The sequence below is a fragment of the Tamandua tetradactyla genome, chromosome 14 (genome assembly GCF_023851605.1).
Source record: "Tamandua tetradactyla isolate mTamTet1 chromosome 14, mTamTet1.pri, whole genome shotgun sequence".
Classification (NCBI taxonomy): Eukaryota; Metazoa; Chordata; class Mammalia; order Pilosa; family Myrmecophagidae; genus Tamandua; species Tamandua tetradactyla.
Genome location: NC_135340.1, coordinates 78,044,324 through 78,062,587, shown reverse-complemented (window position 1 = coordinate 78,062,587; position 18,264 = coordinate 78,044,324). Strand labels below are relative to the sequence as shown.

The window sequence follows — 18,264 nt, the reverse complement described above, 5'->3', positions numbered from 1 at the left end:
GGCTTCAAGTATCAAAGCAAAACCTGAATTTGTCAGGGTTTAGGATAAGACATTGAGTTGGATATATCCAAGTGAGCAAACCCATTCCATTCCATGCACCACTGCTACCAGATGTTTCTTTAATCTTAGATTTATTACTGTGGAAGTTGGAGTAAACTGATGTCAGTTGACTTGCTTTATTAACTACTTTGAAAATTTTTATCAGTTTTTAATAGCAGAGATAATTATGCTAGTTAGATAAATAATTATACTAATTATAAAGCACTTTATGTTGAGAATGTTAAAAAATAGAGAATACTGAACAAATTAAATATGTACCTGCAAGAGTTCATTAAGTTACTGACTGATATTTCTTGAATTGATTTTTCATGGAGCCAACTTTAGGATTCAGAATTTTTCCTCTTACAAGATAATTGGTATTAGTATATGACTTGCAGCAATTACTTCATTTATGGATTCTGATTTTAAAATATTTTTAAAAGTCCATTTTTGTATGGGAGTTGTGTGTTTCAAAGAAACTAAAATGCTGGAAAATGATAAACTTGTTTGTTTCCTTTCTACAGGTTGGTGTTAGTATCAAAATGAGCAGCTTTAATCTTTCACGAATAGTTACTCTGACTCCCTTTTGTACCATTGTAAACAAGTCATCATTAGAGCTAGAAGTTGGTGAAATTGCACCTGATGGCTCAATGCCAACCAATAAATGGAACTATATTGCCTCTTCAGAGGTAAAATTTTCCTTTAATGTAATTTACTCTTAAAATTTACAGTTAAATATAAGCATATAAATAAGAATTGTAAATGCCTCTTTGCTATTCAATCTGCTATTTTTTATTTTTATTTTTATGTTTTTATTGAGACATTTTCATACACCATACAATCTATCCAAAGTATATAATCATTGGTTCCCAAGATCATCACATAGTTGTGTAATCATTACTGTGATCATTTTTAGAATATTTGCATTACTCCAATAAAAGAAATAAAAAGAAAACTCCCATACATCCCATACCCCTTACCCCTCCCTGTTATTGTTGCAGTCCATCCAATTTTAAGACTTATGATTCAGGTAGGTTAACTAAGACAGTGTAGTATTGACAGAGATAGATATAAATATATCAGTAGAACAAAACAAAACATCTAGAAGTAGAGCCAGCAAACACAGGCAACTGCCATTTTTTTTCCAATATAATTTTACAAGTATTAGTAAAGTTCAGAGCTACTGAATTACAGTTCAACAATCTCAGGTCTTTCCTTCCAACCACTCCAAAACACCAGACTCTAAAAAGAAATAACTATATAATGAATCAGCCATCACAGTTATTTGCTAAATCCTAATTTCTCAGTTACACCTCCTTTCTCTCATTTGATCTTTCTCTCAATATTCAGGGATATCTGGACAATGACCCTTTGAACATCTTCGTGCTGGAAAGGGGTGTTGACCTTCTAGGGTAGAGGGATGAACCTCATTATTATTCTTGTAGAGACTGGTACCTCTCAGTTTCAGGATTTAACTGGCCTAGGATTAATTTGGATGTCTTAAGTTTCTGAAAAAATGAACTTACTGAGAAAAACTTTTATAGAGATGTAGATAAAGCCCAGGACACTCCCTAGGATTTTCAGGAATACTGTGGATTGGGGCATGGCATACTGTGGTAGTTTGAAGTATCTGGCTAAAGCTGCATTAAGGATAACCTCCAGAATGACCTCTCAATGATATTTGAAATCTCTTAGCCACTGAAACTTTATTTTTTCTATTTCTTTGTCCGTTTTGTTCATTCTCAATCCCATGATCCCAGCGCCTCCCTGGGAATCATGTCCCACTTTGCTAGGCAGACTTAAACCCTTGGGAGTCATGTCCCTCATAGTGGGAGAGGATAATGAGTTTGTTTGCAGAGTTGGCTTAAAGAAAGAGGCCATATCTGAGCAACAAAAGAGGCTCTCTGGGGATGACTGTTTGGTATAATTATATGCAGGATTATCTTTGCCATTGCAGAAATAAGTTTCAGAAGGGCAGGCCTGAAGATTGAGGGGTTGGCTTACTCAATTGGGGGTCCCTAATGCCTGAGAGAATATCAGGAATTCCCCAGGTGAGAAAATTGAATAGTTCTACTTTTTTCCTCAGTCCCTCAAGGGGACTTTGCAAATGCATTTTTATTTTCTCCCTAAAATACTCTGGAGTGTGTCCAGGTATTATACTATCCTATATAGAATTATAAAATCTCATTCCCTATTCAAAGTTCCTTGTAAACAAGTGGTTTAAATAAACTGACCAGACACGTTAAATTAAACAATGTAGTATAGAAAATTTAAATTTTGGATCACATAAACATCTGTTCCTTTGGTCTCCCATAGAGGTTGAAGTTTTAAAATATGACAGTATCATCCTTTGCCCTGCAGTCTGACTTACCTTAGTCCTAAATCCATTTCATTTATATTTCTAATTGGAGTCTGATCTCTTTTTCAGCTTCTTTTACAGTTGCTATATGGAGTAGTGATAACTTTCAGAGGTGCCAAACTCTAATTCTAAGTCTCAGGTGTCCTACAGATACCCAATGTTCCAGGAAACTACCAGATTATACACAAAGAGCACACCATCTCAGAATTTAGAATAACAGTTAAAGCTAAGGAATAGATGTGACTGCTGTAAGAGCTTATAATCAAGGAACCTTTACAATGAACCTTATTGAGCATTAATACTCTTTTATCATCGATTGCCCAATCTCTGCCCACTTTCTGTCCCTTGATAACCTGTGAACTTGAATTCACTTCTCAGAGTTTTCTCATGATTGTTAGTTTATAGTGAGACTATACATTATTTGTCGATTTTTTTTCTGGCTTATTTCATTCAGCATAATATCCTCAAGGTTCATTCTCCCAGTTGCATACCACATGGCATCATTTCATCCTGCAGCTGCTCAGTGATCCATCATCTGTATATACCATGTTTCGCCCTTCCACATTTCAATCTGCTATTAAATTTGTATGTTAAGATATAACAGTCAGCTTTGAAAAAATTTCCTTTCACACTATATGCATACATTTAAAAAATGAAATTGTTGATAATATTTGCCACTAACCTAGTCTAGAAGGTCAACACTGATTTTCTGATTCTTCTTCTATATGTAGAGGAGGCATATGAACTATGAAAAGTACAGAGAGACAATATCTATATAATGTCTCAGTAGTCAAGATAATGTCTCTGTTATCACAAAGCTTATATTCTTTTTGGAGGGCTTAAGACTCATATATTACCTAATGGAGAAAAAAATAATATATGCTAATTTAGAGCTGATTATAGAATTTCTTAATCGTTAGGCTAGAAATTTCCTAAGATTTAACCCCCTTACTTTACAAAGAAGGAAACAATCTCAGACTTTTCCCAAGGTCAGTAAAATCATTGGGAATTGATAATTGTCGCTAGGTTAAAAGGGAAAGTTTTACAGAAAACTTGGGATTGGACCTGGTCTTTGCTGGCTCCACAAGATTAGATGAGGTGAATAAAATGAGTCAGAGTAGGGGGAGAACAGGTAAAATGATAAACATTAGTACTTGATTTTGCCTGAGTTTTTAACCAAACCAGCTGGCCTTTAAAATAGAATCATTTTTCTGTACCTAAAAATAAAAAAAGACTCTAAAATTATTTTTTTTAATACTTAGTAAAACAGGAAGGATTCCATTTATAAGGTAAACAAATTTAGACCTCTAGAGGCACAATCTTTCCAAGGCATGTAAAATGATCTCTGTAGGCTCAGCAATAAACAAATACTTGTCTTTTTATCTTGATTTGTTTGTTAATAGTACTTTTAAATTCAGAAATAGTCTGTATCCAGAATTCTATAACAGGACATTTTTTATTCTGTAAGAAATTAAAGTTTATGTCATATTTTATGTATTTCATATGTAATTCACAGGTGATAATTCATTTGGTCTTCACAATTTTCTAAGGTTACCATTTTGTGAATTTTACTGATATGAAAACCAAGGCTTAAATAGATATATAATTTGATTAAGATCAGAGAGTGAGGAAGGTAGTATCAGGCATAGCAAGGTCTGTGGTGGTGTTCTTTTTTCTACCTTATTTTGTCTTTTTGGTTTATCTAGGATAAGATACTCTGTGAGAGAATTCAGCTTACAGTACATTTTAAGAGATTCAAAAGGAAATGTTAAGTTTTTAAATAATCAGCAAGCTCTCCAGTTTCTTATATTGTAATTGTACCTTAAGTAAATATAGATTAATATAGCAATATTCTTCTGATAGAATTTCTTTGATTTCATAATCATTGTCAATAATCTTAATATGAGATAAAATATTTTAAGAAATATAGTAATAATTAAATCAGTATCAGATTTAGAATAAACTTAGCCATTATCTTTTTTATACCACATTATTATTTTAAGACAGATATTAACTTTTATCTTTTCAGTGCCTTCCGTTTTGGCCAGAAAATTTGTCAGGCAAACTTTGTGTGAGAGTAGTGGGCTATGAAGGATCTTCCAAACCATTCTTTTATAACCAACAGGATAATGGCACTTTATTGAGCTTAGAAGATCTGGTAAGTTTTTATAGTTTAACCCAAAATATCTGTGGTCTTAAAAATTTGCTTTGAGCTATTTCATTAATCTATGCTTTAAAATCTATTGGTGGTTATTTGAAGGTACAGCTGTATCAATATATAGTGCTATATATTTTGGAAGAGATCAGAGCAAGTTCTCTTGCCAGTAAGAACTTAAGAAGACAAAGCTTTTGTATTTACATAACTGATTGCAATTCCAAATTTAAGTGCAAGTTAAACCGGTGCCTCAAACATATTTTTTTTTCCTACAACAGAATGGGGGTATCTTAGTGGATGTAAACATTGCTGAACATTCAACTGTCATAACCTTTTCTGATTACCATGAGGGATCTGCACCTGCCCTATTAATAAACCATACACCATGGAATATCCTCACATTCAAACAGAGGTAAAAGAAAAGGGTTAATGGAAAATCTGATTTCCTTTTGCTGGTCCACAATCCCATCTAAGAAACACTTGGGACTAGATGTGTTTCATATTCCAAATGTTTTCGGTTATTAGGAAGGTAATATGGAGCACATGTAATTTATTACTGATACCCTCAACAGGTTTTTAGGCAGTACTCTATAATCAGATGTTAAAATTTCTGCAGCAAAATGTATGAATACTCACACCAAGTGGAATAAATAAATAAAAACTATTAGTAGTCTCAGATCAGGTTTTCTGCCACATTACACTTGGCACCAAACTTTTGGCCTTTTGGAACTTTTCAAATTTCAGAATTTCAGATAAGGGATTGTGAACCTGCTATAGCATTCTCTTTCCTTTGTAGTTTGATTGTGCTTAGAGAACTGCTCCCTATGAATCTGTATCTAGTAATTTCGGTTAGGAGTAGTAGAAGGTTAAAAAAGAGAACTGTAAGTACATAATGATGTTAAATATATAGTATAGACTGATAGAAATTGTGTTGTTCTTGCCTATGCTGTAATTTACTTGGTATAATGCTGTTACTGAGTAGTATAACAAATAGTTTTAAGGGCATAAAATGTATAATATTCTACTATATGTAATTTTTTGCAGGTTTTCCTATTCTTAACTCTCCTGGTTTAAATCCATAAAAGAGAATTAGAAGTGCAGATTGGGGTTGAAACGTGGTTGGATTACTTTTATTGTTAATTTTCTGGAAAAGGTGTTTTCTGTTAGATAGATCAGTCCTTCTTTAAGATCTCTGGGACTCGGATTGCAATGCAGATTCTGATTTAGTAGGCCTTGGGTCGGACCCAGTTCCTCCTATTTCCAGTGAGCCCCCAGGCAATGCTGAGGCTGTTGGTCTGCAGAGACCCAGTTCCTCCTATTTCCAGTGAGCCCCCAGGCAGTGCTGAGGCTGTTGGTCTGCAGAGACCCAGTTCCTCCTATTTCCAGTGAGCCCCCAGGCAGTGCTGAGGCTGTTGGTCTGCAGAGACCCAGTTCCTCCTATTTCCAGTAAGCCCCCAGGCAATGCTGAGGCTGTTGGTCTGCAGAGACCCAGTTCCTCCTATTTCCAGTAAGCCCCCAGGCAGTGCTGAGGCTGTTGGTCTGCAGAGACCCAGTTCCTCCTATTTCCAGTAAGCCCCCAGGCAATGCTGAGGCTGTTGGTCTGCAGAGCACACTTTCAGTAGCAACAGTAAAGACTCATTTTTCTCTCTGTCAAACTCATAATATTTCTTATATATTATATTAGATTTAAAGAGCTTAAAATTAAGCACTGAAGGCCGGTGATAGTGGCACAGTGGCAGAGTTCTCGCCTGCCGTTATGGAGACCCAGGTTCGATTCTTGGTGCCTGTCCATGCAAAAGAAAGAAAAAAAAAATTAAGCCCTAAGTAAAGTTCTTCTGCAAATAAAGATATTTACAGTTCACAACCATTCTACAGGTAGACTTGGATGTACCAGTCTATTTACCTTAATGAATTCCAACCTAGATCAATTCAAGAATACTTTACTGCAGCTTCATAAAGAGCAGTATTCTCTTTCTCCATTGGTTTATTGAACATTTTATGATATTTACTTTATACAGAGTTGTGGATTTTATTAATTTTGTAGGACTTTTGTGCCAGTCCTCTCCTCAATAAAGTACCTCTCCTCAATAATCTCCTCAGTGAGTTTCGCAAGGCCAACATATTTTAATCTTTCCTATGTTAATTGTTTTTTAGTGGTTCACAGGAAGAAGTGGTATTGTTGCCAAAACAGGGTCGACTTTTTGCCTGGGAAAATCCTACTGGTACCAGAAAACTTACATGGAGATATGCAGAAAACATTGGGGAACATGATCTACTGAAGGTAACATTTCTTATGAATGAGTGCTATATGAGTAGCCTGATGAACACAAGGAAATAAAGATGGTTTTACATAGCTCCTTTGTCCTTAGTGTACTAAAGATGAATTGAAAGTATTTTCAGAATAAGCCATTTATGGGCTTTAGATTACAAATAATTCATACCAGTATTTTACCTTAAATCTATCAAAGTAAGTACTTACAGTTTTAAAAAATAGCTCTGTTCTGTCTTCCCCAAATGAAAACCAGTAAAGCAGCTTTTAAAATTCACCTTGTTGTTAAAAAGGGAAGTATTTTACGTCTAAGTGAAAAGCAGCTTGCCGCTATTAGTTGTGAGGTTTTCCCTAGCAGTGCTCTATGTTCTGTTAATTCTATTAAACGAGTCTGCCACTATACAAGTGATTCTATATTATAAATTTAATGGGCTATTTATTGAAACAATATCTCAGTAGTTAAATTAGATATATTTTAGACTTTGGAAGGGATCTAAGAATTCATCCATCAACATCCCACCTGATTAAGAATTGGTCCTACATTAGTGTTAAATCATCCAGTTTCTGTATACATATTTCATGATGAAAGAGTTTACATAGTGTCATATTGCATTATCTGATAACACAAGTTGTTTAAAAGGTTTTCTTAATTTTTGGTTTAAAATGGTAATCAGCCAGCAATGATTAAATTATCCTCTCCTATCCTTCCTCCGAAATACTCATAAAAGATTAAAAATTTATCCTTCCTTTGAAAATTGAGACTGACTCTGTTGAAAGAATCTTGGGAGTGATTTTCACTGTGACAGCTTTGATGAAGCTCTTTTGGCTTACTTGTGCTTTGCCTTTATAGCAGAGAAACTCTCAAAGGTTATAAGTAGGTAGAGAGATGCATAAATTCCCTGATACTCTTAACTCCCTGGCTCAGAGATGCAGGAGCTCTGTATCTTGCAGTTGTTATCACCCCTCTTTTCACATGTAATGCTACTCAGCAGCTCCAGTTATCAATAAAGGATATGCAGACACTAGAGAGAAAGTAGCAGTGACATCTTAGGAGAGTATATCAGGGTCTGTATATAGGGGCAGGTACAGGAAGAATACTAATAATAGTATATGCAGGAGGATGCAGTTTTTAAAACTTTTCTCACGTATTTGGTGTTAGAGAGCCAGGCAAATGAAAAAGCAGAGTCAGCAGTTAGTCTGCCAGATATAGGTACTGAAAAATTGAGCTCGAAGCAAAGAAATTGCACATTTCTTTGTTCACTAAATTGATCTGAGAAGGTAGTTCTGTCCAGGCCCAAGTGGACAATAAAATTCAAAGAAAACCCGTACATTGCTGGCAAACACTAAGTCTGAACAGATATTTCCTCAAACCTGTGTGGGGTTTATGAGGAAAATGCTTGATGAGTAAAAGGGAGCATTATCCTGTAAGATTCAGAGGGTGATCACATCTGAAGATTTTATACTATGGAAATTAGAATAAAACTTTCATTATGTATGTCTGCCATTCTTAATTAAGTTATAAAGATAATGCATCTATGAAATAGAAGATAGCAAGTGGAAATAAAAGGCAAAAGCAAACAAAAGTGAAAGGGGAACAGGAAAACAGTATATTATGTGCATACTGTATGTATACCATCTAATCTTAAATTTAAAATGCAGAATTAAGAATTAAAGATAATTTCTTTTTCTAAAATTTATTTTCAAAAGCAATTGAGAAAACAAAGAAAACTTTTCTCATAGTAAAAGAAAATGAAAGAAAACTAAGGAAGTATGTAATCAGTGAGAAATACCTTTTATTGAATGCATATCATATCAGTGCTTTCTAATATATTATATGTAAATATATTTTTCATATATTATCACTATTTTATTAGGCTTACTGGTTGGAATTCAGCATCAGTTTTGTGTGGCTTCGAAGTCCATGGACTTTTACTAGACTATATTACTGATCAATAAATAAAAATGTTTTAGATTCCCTTATTAAAACACTCAAATTAAGTTAAAAAATAGCATCTAACTGTATGTTGTGACTCTCTCCAAAATGTTTCCTCTTTTAAAGATTCCAGTAAACTAATCAAGACCCACCTGAAATGGGTGGAATCACATTTCCATCTAATCAAAAGGTCACACCCGCAACTGGGTGTGTCACATCTCTGTGGAGATAATCTAATCAAAGGATTCCATCCTGCAGTGTTGAATCAGAATTAAAAGAAAGGGCTGCCCCACAAGATTGGATCAGGATTAAAACATGGCTTTTCTGGTATTCATAATTCTTTCAGACTGGTACACCAGAGTTCTCACAAAGATGGCTTTGACAGTTTTTCCTAGTTGTTCAACTATTCGTTGGAATAATGGAATACTGGAGCATCTCATGCTACCATCTCTGTAATCAGCACTATGATGTAAATATTCTTAATATCTCTATTTCATAGGTGAAGAAACTGATACATAGATTCAAAGAGTGAAAAGCAGGCAGAAACCTAGTTCTAACCAACTCCAAAGTCCATGTCCCAATCAGATACAAAGAGGATAAGCCAATTAGAGGAAAATATTATATACGCTATTCTATATAAATGTCAATATAGTTTAAAAATCAGTTAAATGTATCTGCCTCTGTGTGTGTGTGTATGTATAGATATAGAAATGCATATATGTAAAAAGTCTATGAAATGAATACTTTTCTGGGACAATATGTTTCATCAGTTTTGATTCAAGAGGAGATTAATCACCATTTTAAAGGGATAACAGTTTTATACATTATCTTTAAGATTTTGAGTCTAGACTCTTTTCTTGGTTAGTGCATTTGCTTTCAAATTTCTGTATACGTTTTTCTAAAACAGAAAAAGATGGAAAGCTTTGTCATTCATTTTATAAATCTAAATCCTAATTATCTGATAAAATCATAAAATAGAAAAATAAAGTGTACAATGAATAAATATGTGAAAAATTTTAATGAACATTAGAACTTCAAATTTAAACCATATGATATAAACAAATAAGGACTCTCACAAACTTAATTACCAATTTTATTGATTCTCTCAACAACAACAAAAAAATTTAATAGTAGGCTTAGTGAAAAGAACCCCACATGGAAATTCTAAAAGTTCTCAAAAAGGATTATATAAAATTAAGACACTTTACTGAATTTTAAATTATTCTTAGAAAACTGATATTAAATTGTCAGGTTCCTTAACAGAATAAAGATTATGATTTCCAAGTGAAATATTGTTGGCTTTCTGATTTATATCAGAAACAAAGCAGTAATTTTTACTTTTATTTATTATTTTGGCCAGTAGAGTAAGATATGAAACATAAATAAGGGGGTACTTATTTAAAAAGAGACAGTAAACCTTATTTATGGCCATATGATTGTTTTAGCTATAAAAGTAGCTAACATTTATTTGGTGGTTGCTGCTTTCTAGGCATCGTGCTATAAATGCATTATTTCATTCAGTCCTTCTAATAACCCCATAAAATAGGGATTGTTGTTCCCACTTATTTATTGCTACATAAAAACAAAGGCACATTATCTAGGAGGTAGAAGTACTCTGCTCTACTATCTCCCTAAATACCTGGCAGTAGGGATATAGTTAAGTAAGTTCTTCTATCTATCAGATTGGAGATATAGCGACTTAACTAAAGACATGCAGAAATGTTTAAATAATGATGCTAAATAAAAACATAGGTTGAACCATAGGAAGCATTTTTGTCAGACACGGGTCAAATTTCGCAATGTTTTATAATTAATCCTTATAATGGGAAACAGTTGTATGTAGAAGATAATCTTTATGCCATTCTATATGTGTATTTGGTAAAACAGTACTGGAAGGAGCTATATATTGATAAGTTAATATCAGCTTTCTCTGGCTTATGTGTTATGGATAGGTTTTATTCCTTCTGTTTACTTAGATTACTCTAAGTCCTTTAAAGACATCACCTTGTTGTCTTATTATTTTTTTTTTTCCTATTCCCAGCATTTAGCACGGGGCTTTGTGCCTAGTAGGCACTTCAGCTGCTTGTTGAAATGAAATATCATTATATTTATGTTAAGGCCAGAATGAAAAGTAATAATTATCTTTCCCTGAAAACACTGACCAAATCAAACTTCAAATCTTTAAGTGCTGTATGAAAGTGCTATAAGAGTAGTGGGATGAACCTTAATTTCGTGTTGTTGAGGGCAATGACACTACTCTAGCATACGACGAGGCAGCTCAATATAAATGACTGGTACCTGCAAATGTCATTGGGGAATCTAGTGTGTTACCTCTAGATTATGAAACACCGCAAGTGTTCCCTTAGGATTGGAATATCAGATAGCTTCTTGGAGAGACCTTGAAGTCTAGACTCACCCAGACTGGGCATGGCAGCACCCTATTTAGGATGGAGGACCTTCTACACCAACTACATCAAAATGAACATTGTTCCTACGAGGTATCTAAATGGATTTTGCTAAACATCATGGGGACTGGCAATGTGCTGATGAACAGTTAAACTGAAAAAATTAAAAAGATGGAGATACCCAGTTATCAGCTAACTTGAGTTCATTTGGATTTCACTAATCCTGGCATTGAGGGAAGCTGGACTCTTTGTTATATGTGAAAATAATTTATGTAAGGCCATCCTGCCACAGTGGTGGGGGCAGTGTGGCAAAGGATATTTGGTTACCAATTTTCCTTGGAAAAAAAACTACATGATTTCTTCTAAAATTCCCAGCCTGGGCTCTTTTGTACATTCCAGCTATGGCACAACAGACAAAGGCCTCCAGCAGTGCAGCAGTGGCTTCCACCAGGCGATACATATCCTAATTCCTGGAACTGAAGTATATATACTGAAGAAGTCTACATAGAACATGTTCAATCTTACATAAAGGGAATTTAATTCATTGTTAGACAGTGCAGTGGCCGTTGCCCTCCCAATCCTCAGAATGCTGACATTCTGACAGCATATGCTAGGGGTACAGTGCACCATGCCAGAAAAATTTTTACTTTTCCAAAAATGAATATGGGTATCTTGTGAATAATATGCAGAGCATCTTCTAAAATGTATAAATGTCAATAAATATGTACCATCTCATTGTCTTCCCCCACTGAGGATCATGACTTTTGTATTTTTTGAATATTATTTTAATGGTTTCTTAATCAGGATAAAGGATAAGTGAATTTTTCTTTGATAAAATTCCGCAAAATAATATAAGGAAAGAAATGACAGGAACATATTTATTTAATGTCCTTATTTAAACTTGAATAAATAGTTGGATAGAATGTGGCTGATTCCAACCATTTCATCCACACATTTGCTCAGGTCCTACTGCTGTTCTCTCAAGAACTTTTAAATGTGTCCTCAAGTCCTTTCAGTCCACCTCTTTCCTACACCAACATCTTATAATTGTGGCTTCTAAATCAGTTGTTTTCCATGTCTATGTTTAGAAAAAGCATCCTCATACATCATGCTAGAACAAGAGAATTTGGCATTTAAATTTTCAAGCAGCACAAAATCCCCTAGTAAGTAACAATATTTCCCTTTCCTTAAAGGTAACCACCTTTCTGACTTGAAATTCTGCATTTCTATGGCTCCTTGTCTTGTGGCCATCGATAGAAAAAAATTGTCCCTTACATAATTCATGCCCATTAATGTTGACTATGCAAATCTTCAATTTTAATAGAGTGTACTTAAGGAAAATTGAATTATTATTAACATATCAATTCTTCCTCTAAGAAGGTAATATTCCAATACCCAGTTGATGGAATCCTTGACTGTGTAGCAGGCTTATTCAATTTAAATGAAAAAGGAAGAAAGAATGTAGATTAAAGTTGTGGAATTTATCTTTCTATAATGTTTTTTCTGTTTGACACTTGGGTGGCTTGGAACTCCCTCAGGTTGGAATATAATGTGAAGGGCTGTAGCCAACAGAAAATGGAAAGTCATCTTAAATAAGTAGATCTGCCCTGTATATTGGGGGTTTGCCCAAATATAGCATAACTTAACCTAATTGATACAATGTCACGCTATATTCTGAAATGCTTGTACCAATTAATGTACACATCCTTATGTTTGAGAATTTATCTCTGCTCAGATTCCTCATTAATAATTTATTTTGTCAGAATTTATTTTTCTAATGTGCTCAGATTCCTCATTAATAATTTATTTTGTCAGAATTTATTTTTCTAATGTGCCTAGTGAATGTGTTTATGTATGTTTTTAAGTTTTACCATACTTTAAAGTTCATCTGGGATTCTCTTCTGTGATATTCCTGTCTACATTCTTTTTGTGTGTGATGCAAACATGCCTGTTTGTTATGTAAAATTTTGAGTTTTTCTAGATAGTTTTTGAAGAACAGAAATTCTCAATGTAAATATGATCAGTCTTTTCCATTGTAGTTTATATTTTACTTCTCATGAAAGATACTTATCCAGGCTGGTATCATGAAGATATTATCCAATGTTAGTCCCTAAAGCCATTTTGATTTTTGTATGTTGTCCTTATACTACATCATTTGTGTATGGTGAAAGGCAGGAATAAAGATTTTTTATTGACTATGAATAGCCACCTACCCAATTATCATTAACTTAGAGTACTTATACCACCACACTCTACCTTTGTCATACATTGTGTTCCTAAATGAGCATTTCTGTAGCTGTGTACTTGATTCTGTTGCATTGATTTCTTTATTTCTGCACTCACGCTATATATATATTAAGATGAATTTATTATAAATTGTATTTGGGAAAATTATGATTACTGTTGAAAAATATATATTATTCTTGACTTGATATGTGTCAAAGAAAGCACATGGAAATGCTTGAATATATGATACAGATTATTTAAATTTGGGTATTAATTTTTATAAAAAAGAAAAAAGCATAATAGTGCCATAGGGAAATAATTATTGCTAGGATACTATATATTCATTAAATATTGGATAATAATTTAATAGAAGTATGATTTTAAGAGGAATAAATGCCAAGTGGTATCTTTGCCTTAAAAACTAGTTTTCCACTGAAGAGGTGAATTTAAGTGATAGGTCTACTTTATTTATTTATTTATTTTTGGGTGCATGGTACAGGAATTGAGCCTGGGTCCCCCACATGAAAGGCGAGCATTCTACCACTGAACCACCTGTGCACCCCAGCAATAGGTTTTTGTTTTTGTTTTTTTATTTTGTATTATCAAACCAAACAACATACAGACATGAACATCTTAGCATGCAAACATTCCATGTATAATTTACAGTCAGTGGCTCACAATATCAACACATAGTAGCATATTTATCACTATGATCATTTTTTAGAAACTTTACATAACTCCAGAAAAAGAAATAAAAAGAAAAACAAAAAAACTCATACATACCATACCCCTAACCCCTCGCTCTCATTGACCACTAGTATTTCCATCAACTCAATAAATTTTAATCTTTGTTCCCACTAATTTTTTTTCCTGTACCTCTTACCACTCCGTTTCATTGTTCACTAGTATTTCAATCTACTCAATTTATCTTAATATTTGTTCCCCCTACTATTTATTTATTTTTAATCCATTTTTTATTCATCTGTCATCAGACACAAGGTTTTTACAATCATATAGTCACATTGTGAAAGCTGTATCATTATACATTTATCTTCAGGAAATATGGCTACTGAAACAGAGCTCTGTAGTCTCAGGCACTTCCCTCTAGCCTCTCGAATATACCTTAAACTAAAAAAGGGATATCTGTAAAATGTGTAAGAATAACCTCCAGAATAACCTGTCGACTCTGTTTGAACTCTCTCGGCCACTGACACTTTATTTGGTCTCATTTCTCTCTTCCCCCTTAGGTCGAGAAGGTTTTCGCAGTCCCTTGATGCTGGGTCCCAGCTCATTCTAGGATTTCTGTCCCATGTTGCCAGAGAGGTTATACCCCTGGAAGTCATGTCCCATGTAGAGAGGGGGAGGGTGGTGAGTTTGCTTGCTGTGTTGGCTGAGAGAAAGATAGGCCACATCTGAGCAACAAAAGAAGTTCCCTGGGGGTGACTCTGAGGCCTAATTTTAAGTAGGCTTAGTCTGTCCTTTGCAGGGATAAGTTTCATATGAACAAACCCCAGGATTGAGGGCTCAACATATTGATTTGATTGTCCCCACTGCTTGCGAGAATATCAGGAATTCTCCAGATGGGAAAGTTTAATTTTCCCCCTTTCTCACCATTCCCCCAAGGGGTCTTTACAAATACTTTTTTATTCACTGATCAAATCACTCTGAAATTTATTGGGGCATCCCTCTGGACAAACCTACAAAATCTCATGCCCTGCTCAAGGTTCCACATACTTAACGATGTTCAATTAAACTGTCCTTATAAGTTATATTAGGAAATACACTAGTCAAAATATAAATTTTGTACCAAATAAACATTTTATTGCTTTAGTCTCACACATAAGTTAAAATTGCAAATATGAATTGCCATCTATTTTCAACACCCTGCAATATTGACATTGCTTTGTTCTTCCTCATGTAAAAACATTTTTTAATTTGTACATTTAGTCACTATCATTGGACGCTCTAGGCATTCCTACATTATACCATCTCTGTCTTTATTGTTTATCTTTCTTTCTGGTTTCCTTTGTGCCCCCAGCCCTCCTCCCTCTATCATTCTCACATTCAGCTTCATTCAGTGTACTAATATTATTGTGCCACAATTAGGTAGTACTGTGCTTCCATTTCTGAATTTTTACAATCATTCTTGTTGCCAGTCTGTATCCCTTCGGCTCCAAATGCCCAAAATCTACCCTATTTCTATCTCTTGATGGCCTCTGTTCTTAACTGAAATTCTCCAAGTTCATTCACTAATGTCAGTTCATATCAGTGAGACCATACAGTGTTTGTCCTTTTGTTTCTGGCTAACCTCACTCAGCATAATGTCTTCAAGGTCCATTCATGTTGTTACATACTTCATGGCTTTATTCTGTCTTACAGCTGCAGAATATTCCATTGTATGTGTATACCACAGCTTGTTTATCTACTTTTTTGTTGATGGACATTTGGGTTGTTCCATCTCTTGGCAGTTATAAATAATGCTGCTATAAACATTGGTGTGCAAATGTCCATTTATGTTTTTGCCCTCATGTCATCTGAAGAGATACTTAGCAATGGTATTGCTGGATCATATGGCAATTCTGTACTTAGCATCCTGAGGAACCGTCAGAATGCATTCCACAGCGGTTGTATCATTTTACATTCCCACCAGCAGTGGTTAAGTGTGCCTCGTTTTCTACATCCTCTCCATCACTTGTTGTTTTCTGTTTTATTGATAATGGCCATTCTGGTGGGTGTGAGATGATCTCATTGTAGTTTTGATTTGTATTTCCCTAATAGCCAGGGAAGTTGAGCATCTTTTCATGTGTCTTTTAACCATTTGTATTTCCTCTTCTAAGAAATGTCTGTTCATGTCTTTTGCCCATTTTGTAATTGGGTTGTTTGTCTCTTTTTGTTGTTGAGTTGAACAGTCTCTTTATATATTCTGGATACTAGACCCTTATCTGATATATTGTTTCCAAATATTGTTTCCGATTGTGCAGACTGTCTTTTTACTTTCTTGACAAAGTTCTTTGATGCACAAGCGTGTTTAATTTTGAGGAGTTCCCACTTATCTGTTTCTTTCTTCATTGCTCATGCTTTGGATGTCAGATCTAGGAAACCCCCTCCTTTTATAAGATTTATAAGATATTTCCCTACATTTTCTTCTAAAAATTTTCAGGTCTTAGATCTAATGTTTAAGTCTTTGATCCATTTTCAGTTAATTTTTATACAGGGTATGAGATCTAGGTCTCCTTTCATTCTTTTGCATGTGTATATCCAGTTCTTCAGGCAGCATTTATTGAAGAGACTGTTCTATCCCAGGTGAGTTGGTTTGACTGCCTTATCAAAGATCAACTGTCCATAAATGAGAGGGTTTATATCTGAACATTGTTCAATTCCCTAGGTCAGTATATCTGTCTTTATGCTAGTACCATGCTGTTTTGACCACTGACTTCATTTTTCTTTCTCAGGATATTTTTAGCTATTCAGGGCATGTTGCTCTTCCAGATAAATTTGGTTATTGGTTTCTGTATTTCTGAAAAGTAAGTTTTTTGGATTTTAATTGGTATTGCATTGAATCTATAATTCAGTTTAGGTAGAACTGACATCTTAACTGTATTCAATTTTCCACTCCATTTACACAGTATGCCTTTCCATTTATTTAGGTCTTATGTGATTTCTTTTAGGAACTTCTTGTAGTTTTCTTAGTATAGGTCTTTCGTATTCTTAAATTTATTCCTAAATATTTTATTCTTCTGGTTGCAATCGTAAATGGAATTTTTTTCTTAATTTCCCCCTCAGATTGCTCATTACTAGTGTATAGAAACAGTACAAGTTTTTTGAGTGTTGACCACGTAAACTGCCACTCCGCTGTACTCATTTATTAGCTGTAGTAGTTTTGCTGTAGATTTTTCAGGGTTTTCAATATATAGTATCATATTGTCTGCAATTTTGATACCTTGTATTTCTTTTTCTTGTGTAATTGCTCTGGCTAGAACTTCTAACACAATGTTGAATAACAGTGGTGACAGTGAACATCCTTATCTTGTTCCTGATCTTAAGGGGAAAGCTTTCAGTTTTTCAGAGATTGAGGATGATGTTAGCTGTAGGTTTTTCATGTATTTCCTTTATCATGTTGAGTAAGTTCCCTTCTATTCCTACCCTTTGAAGTAGTTTCAACAAGAAATGATGTTGATGTTGAATTTTGTCAGATGCTTTTTCTGCATCAGTTGAGATGATCATGTGCTTTTTCTGCTTTGGTTTGTTGATTTTTTTATGTTGAATCATCTTTGCATACCTGGATTGAATCTTACTTGATCATGGTGTATAATTCTTTTAATGTGCTGCCGGATTCGATTTGCTAGGATTTTGTTGAGGATTTTTGAATCTGTATTCATTGCCTTTCTAGGAAGTTGTCCATTTCATCTACATTGTTGAGTTTATTAGCATTAAGTTGCTCATAGTATCCTCTCATTACCTCCTTTATTTCTGTGGGGTCAGTGGTTATGTCTCCTTTTCCATTTTTTATTTTATTTATTTGCATCCTCTCTCTTTTTGTCATCCTCGCTAAGGGTTCATCAATCTTATTGATTTTCTCATAGAATCAACTTCTGGTTTTGTTGATTTTCTTGATTGTTTTCATGTTCTCAATTTCATTATTTCTGCTCTAATATATATTATTTCTTTCCTTTTGCTTGCTTTGGGGTTAGTTTGCTTTCTTTCTCTAGTTCTTCCAAGTGAACAGTTAATTCCTTGACTTTTGCTCTTCTTTTTGATATAGGCATTTAGGGCAATAAATTTCCCTCTCAGCACTGCCTTTGTTGCATCCCATACATTTTGACATGTTGTATTTTCATTTTCATTTTCCTTGAGATATTTACTGATCACTCTTATAAT

At 34.3% G+C, this 18,264-nt stretch overlaps 1 protein-coding gene across 2 annotated transcripts in view; it reads left to right on the top strand.

Annotated features, from left to right (window-relative positions):
* VPS13C (vacuolar protein sorting 13 homolog C) overlaps positions 1 to 18,264 on the top strand; it is a 227,916-nt gene that overhangs the window by 165,296 nt on the left and 44,356 nt on the right. For both annotated transcript variants that reach the window (XM_077128091.1, XM_077128092.1), the window contains exons 61-64: positions 564 to 728; positions 4,428 to 4,556; positions 4,832 to 4,965; positions 6,708 to 6,834. In XM_077128091.1, the coding sequence (XP_076984206.1) occupies positions 564 to 728; positions 4,428 to 4,556; positions 4,832 to 4,965; positions 6,708 to 6,834 (555 nt within the window). The remainder of the gene's footprint in view (positions 1 to 563; positions 729 to 4,427; positions 4,557 to 4,831; positions 4,966 to 6,707; positions 6,835 to 18,264) is intronic.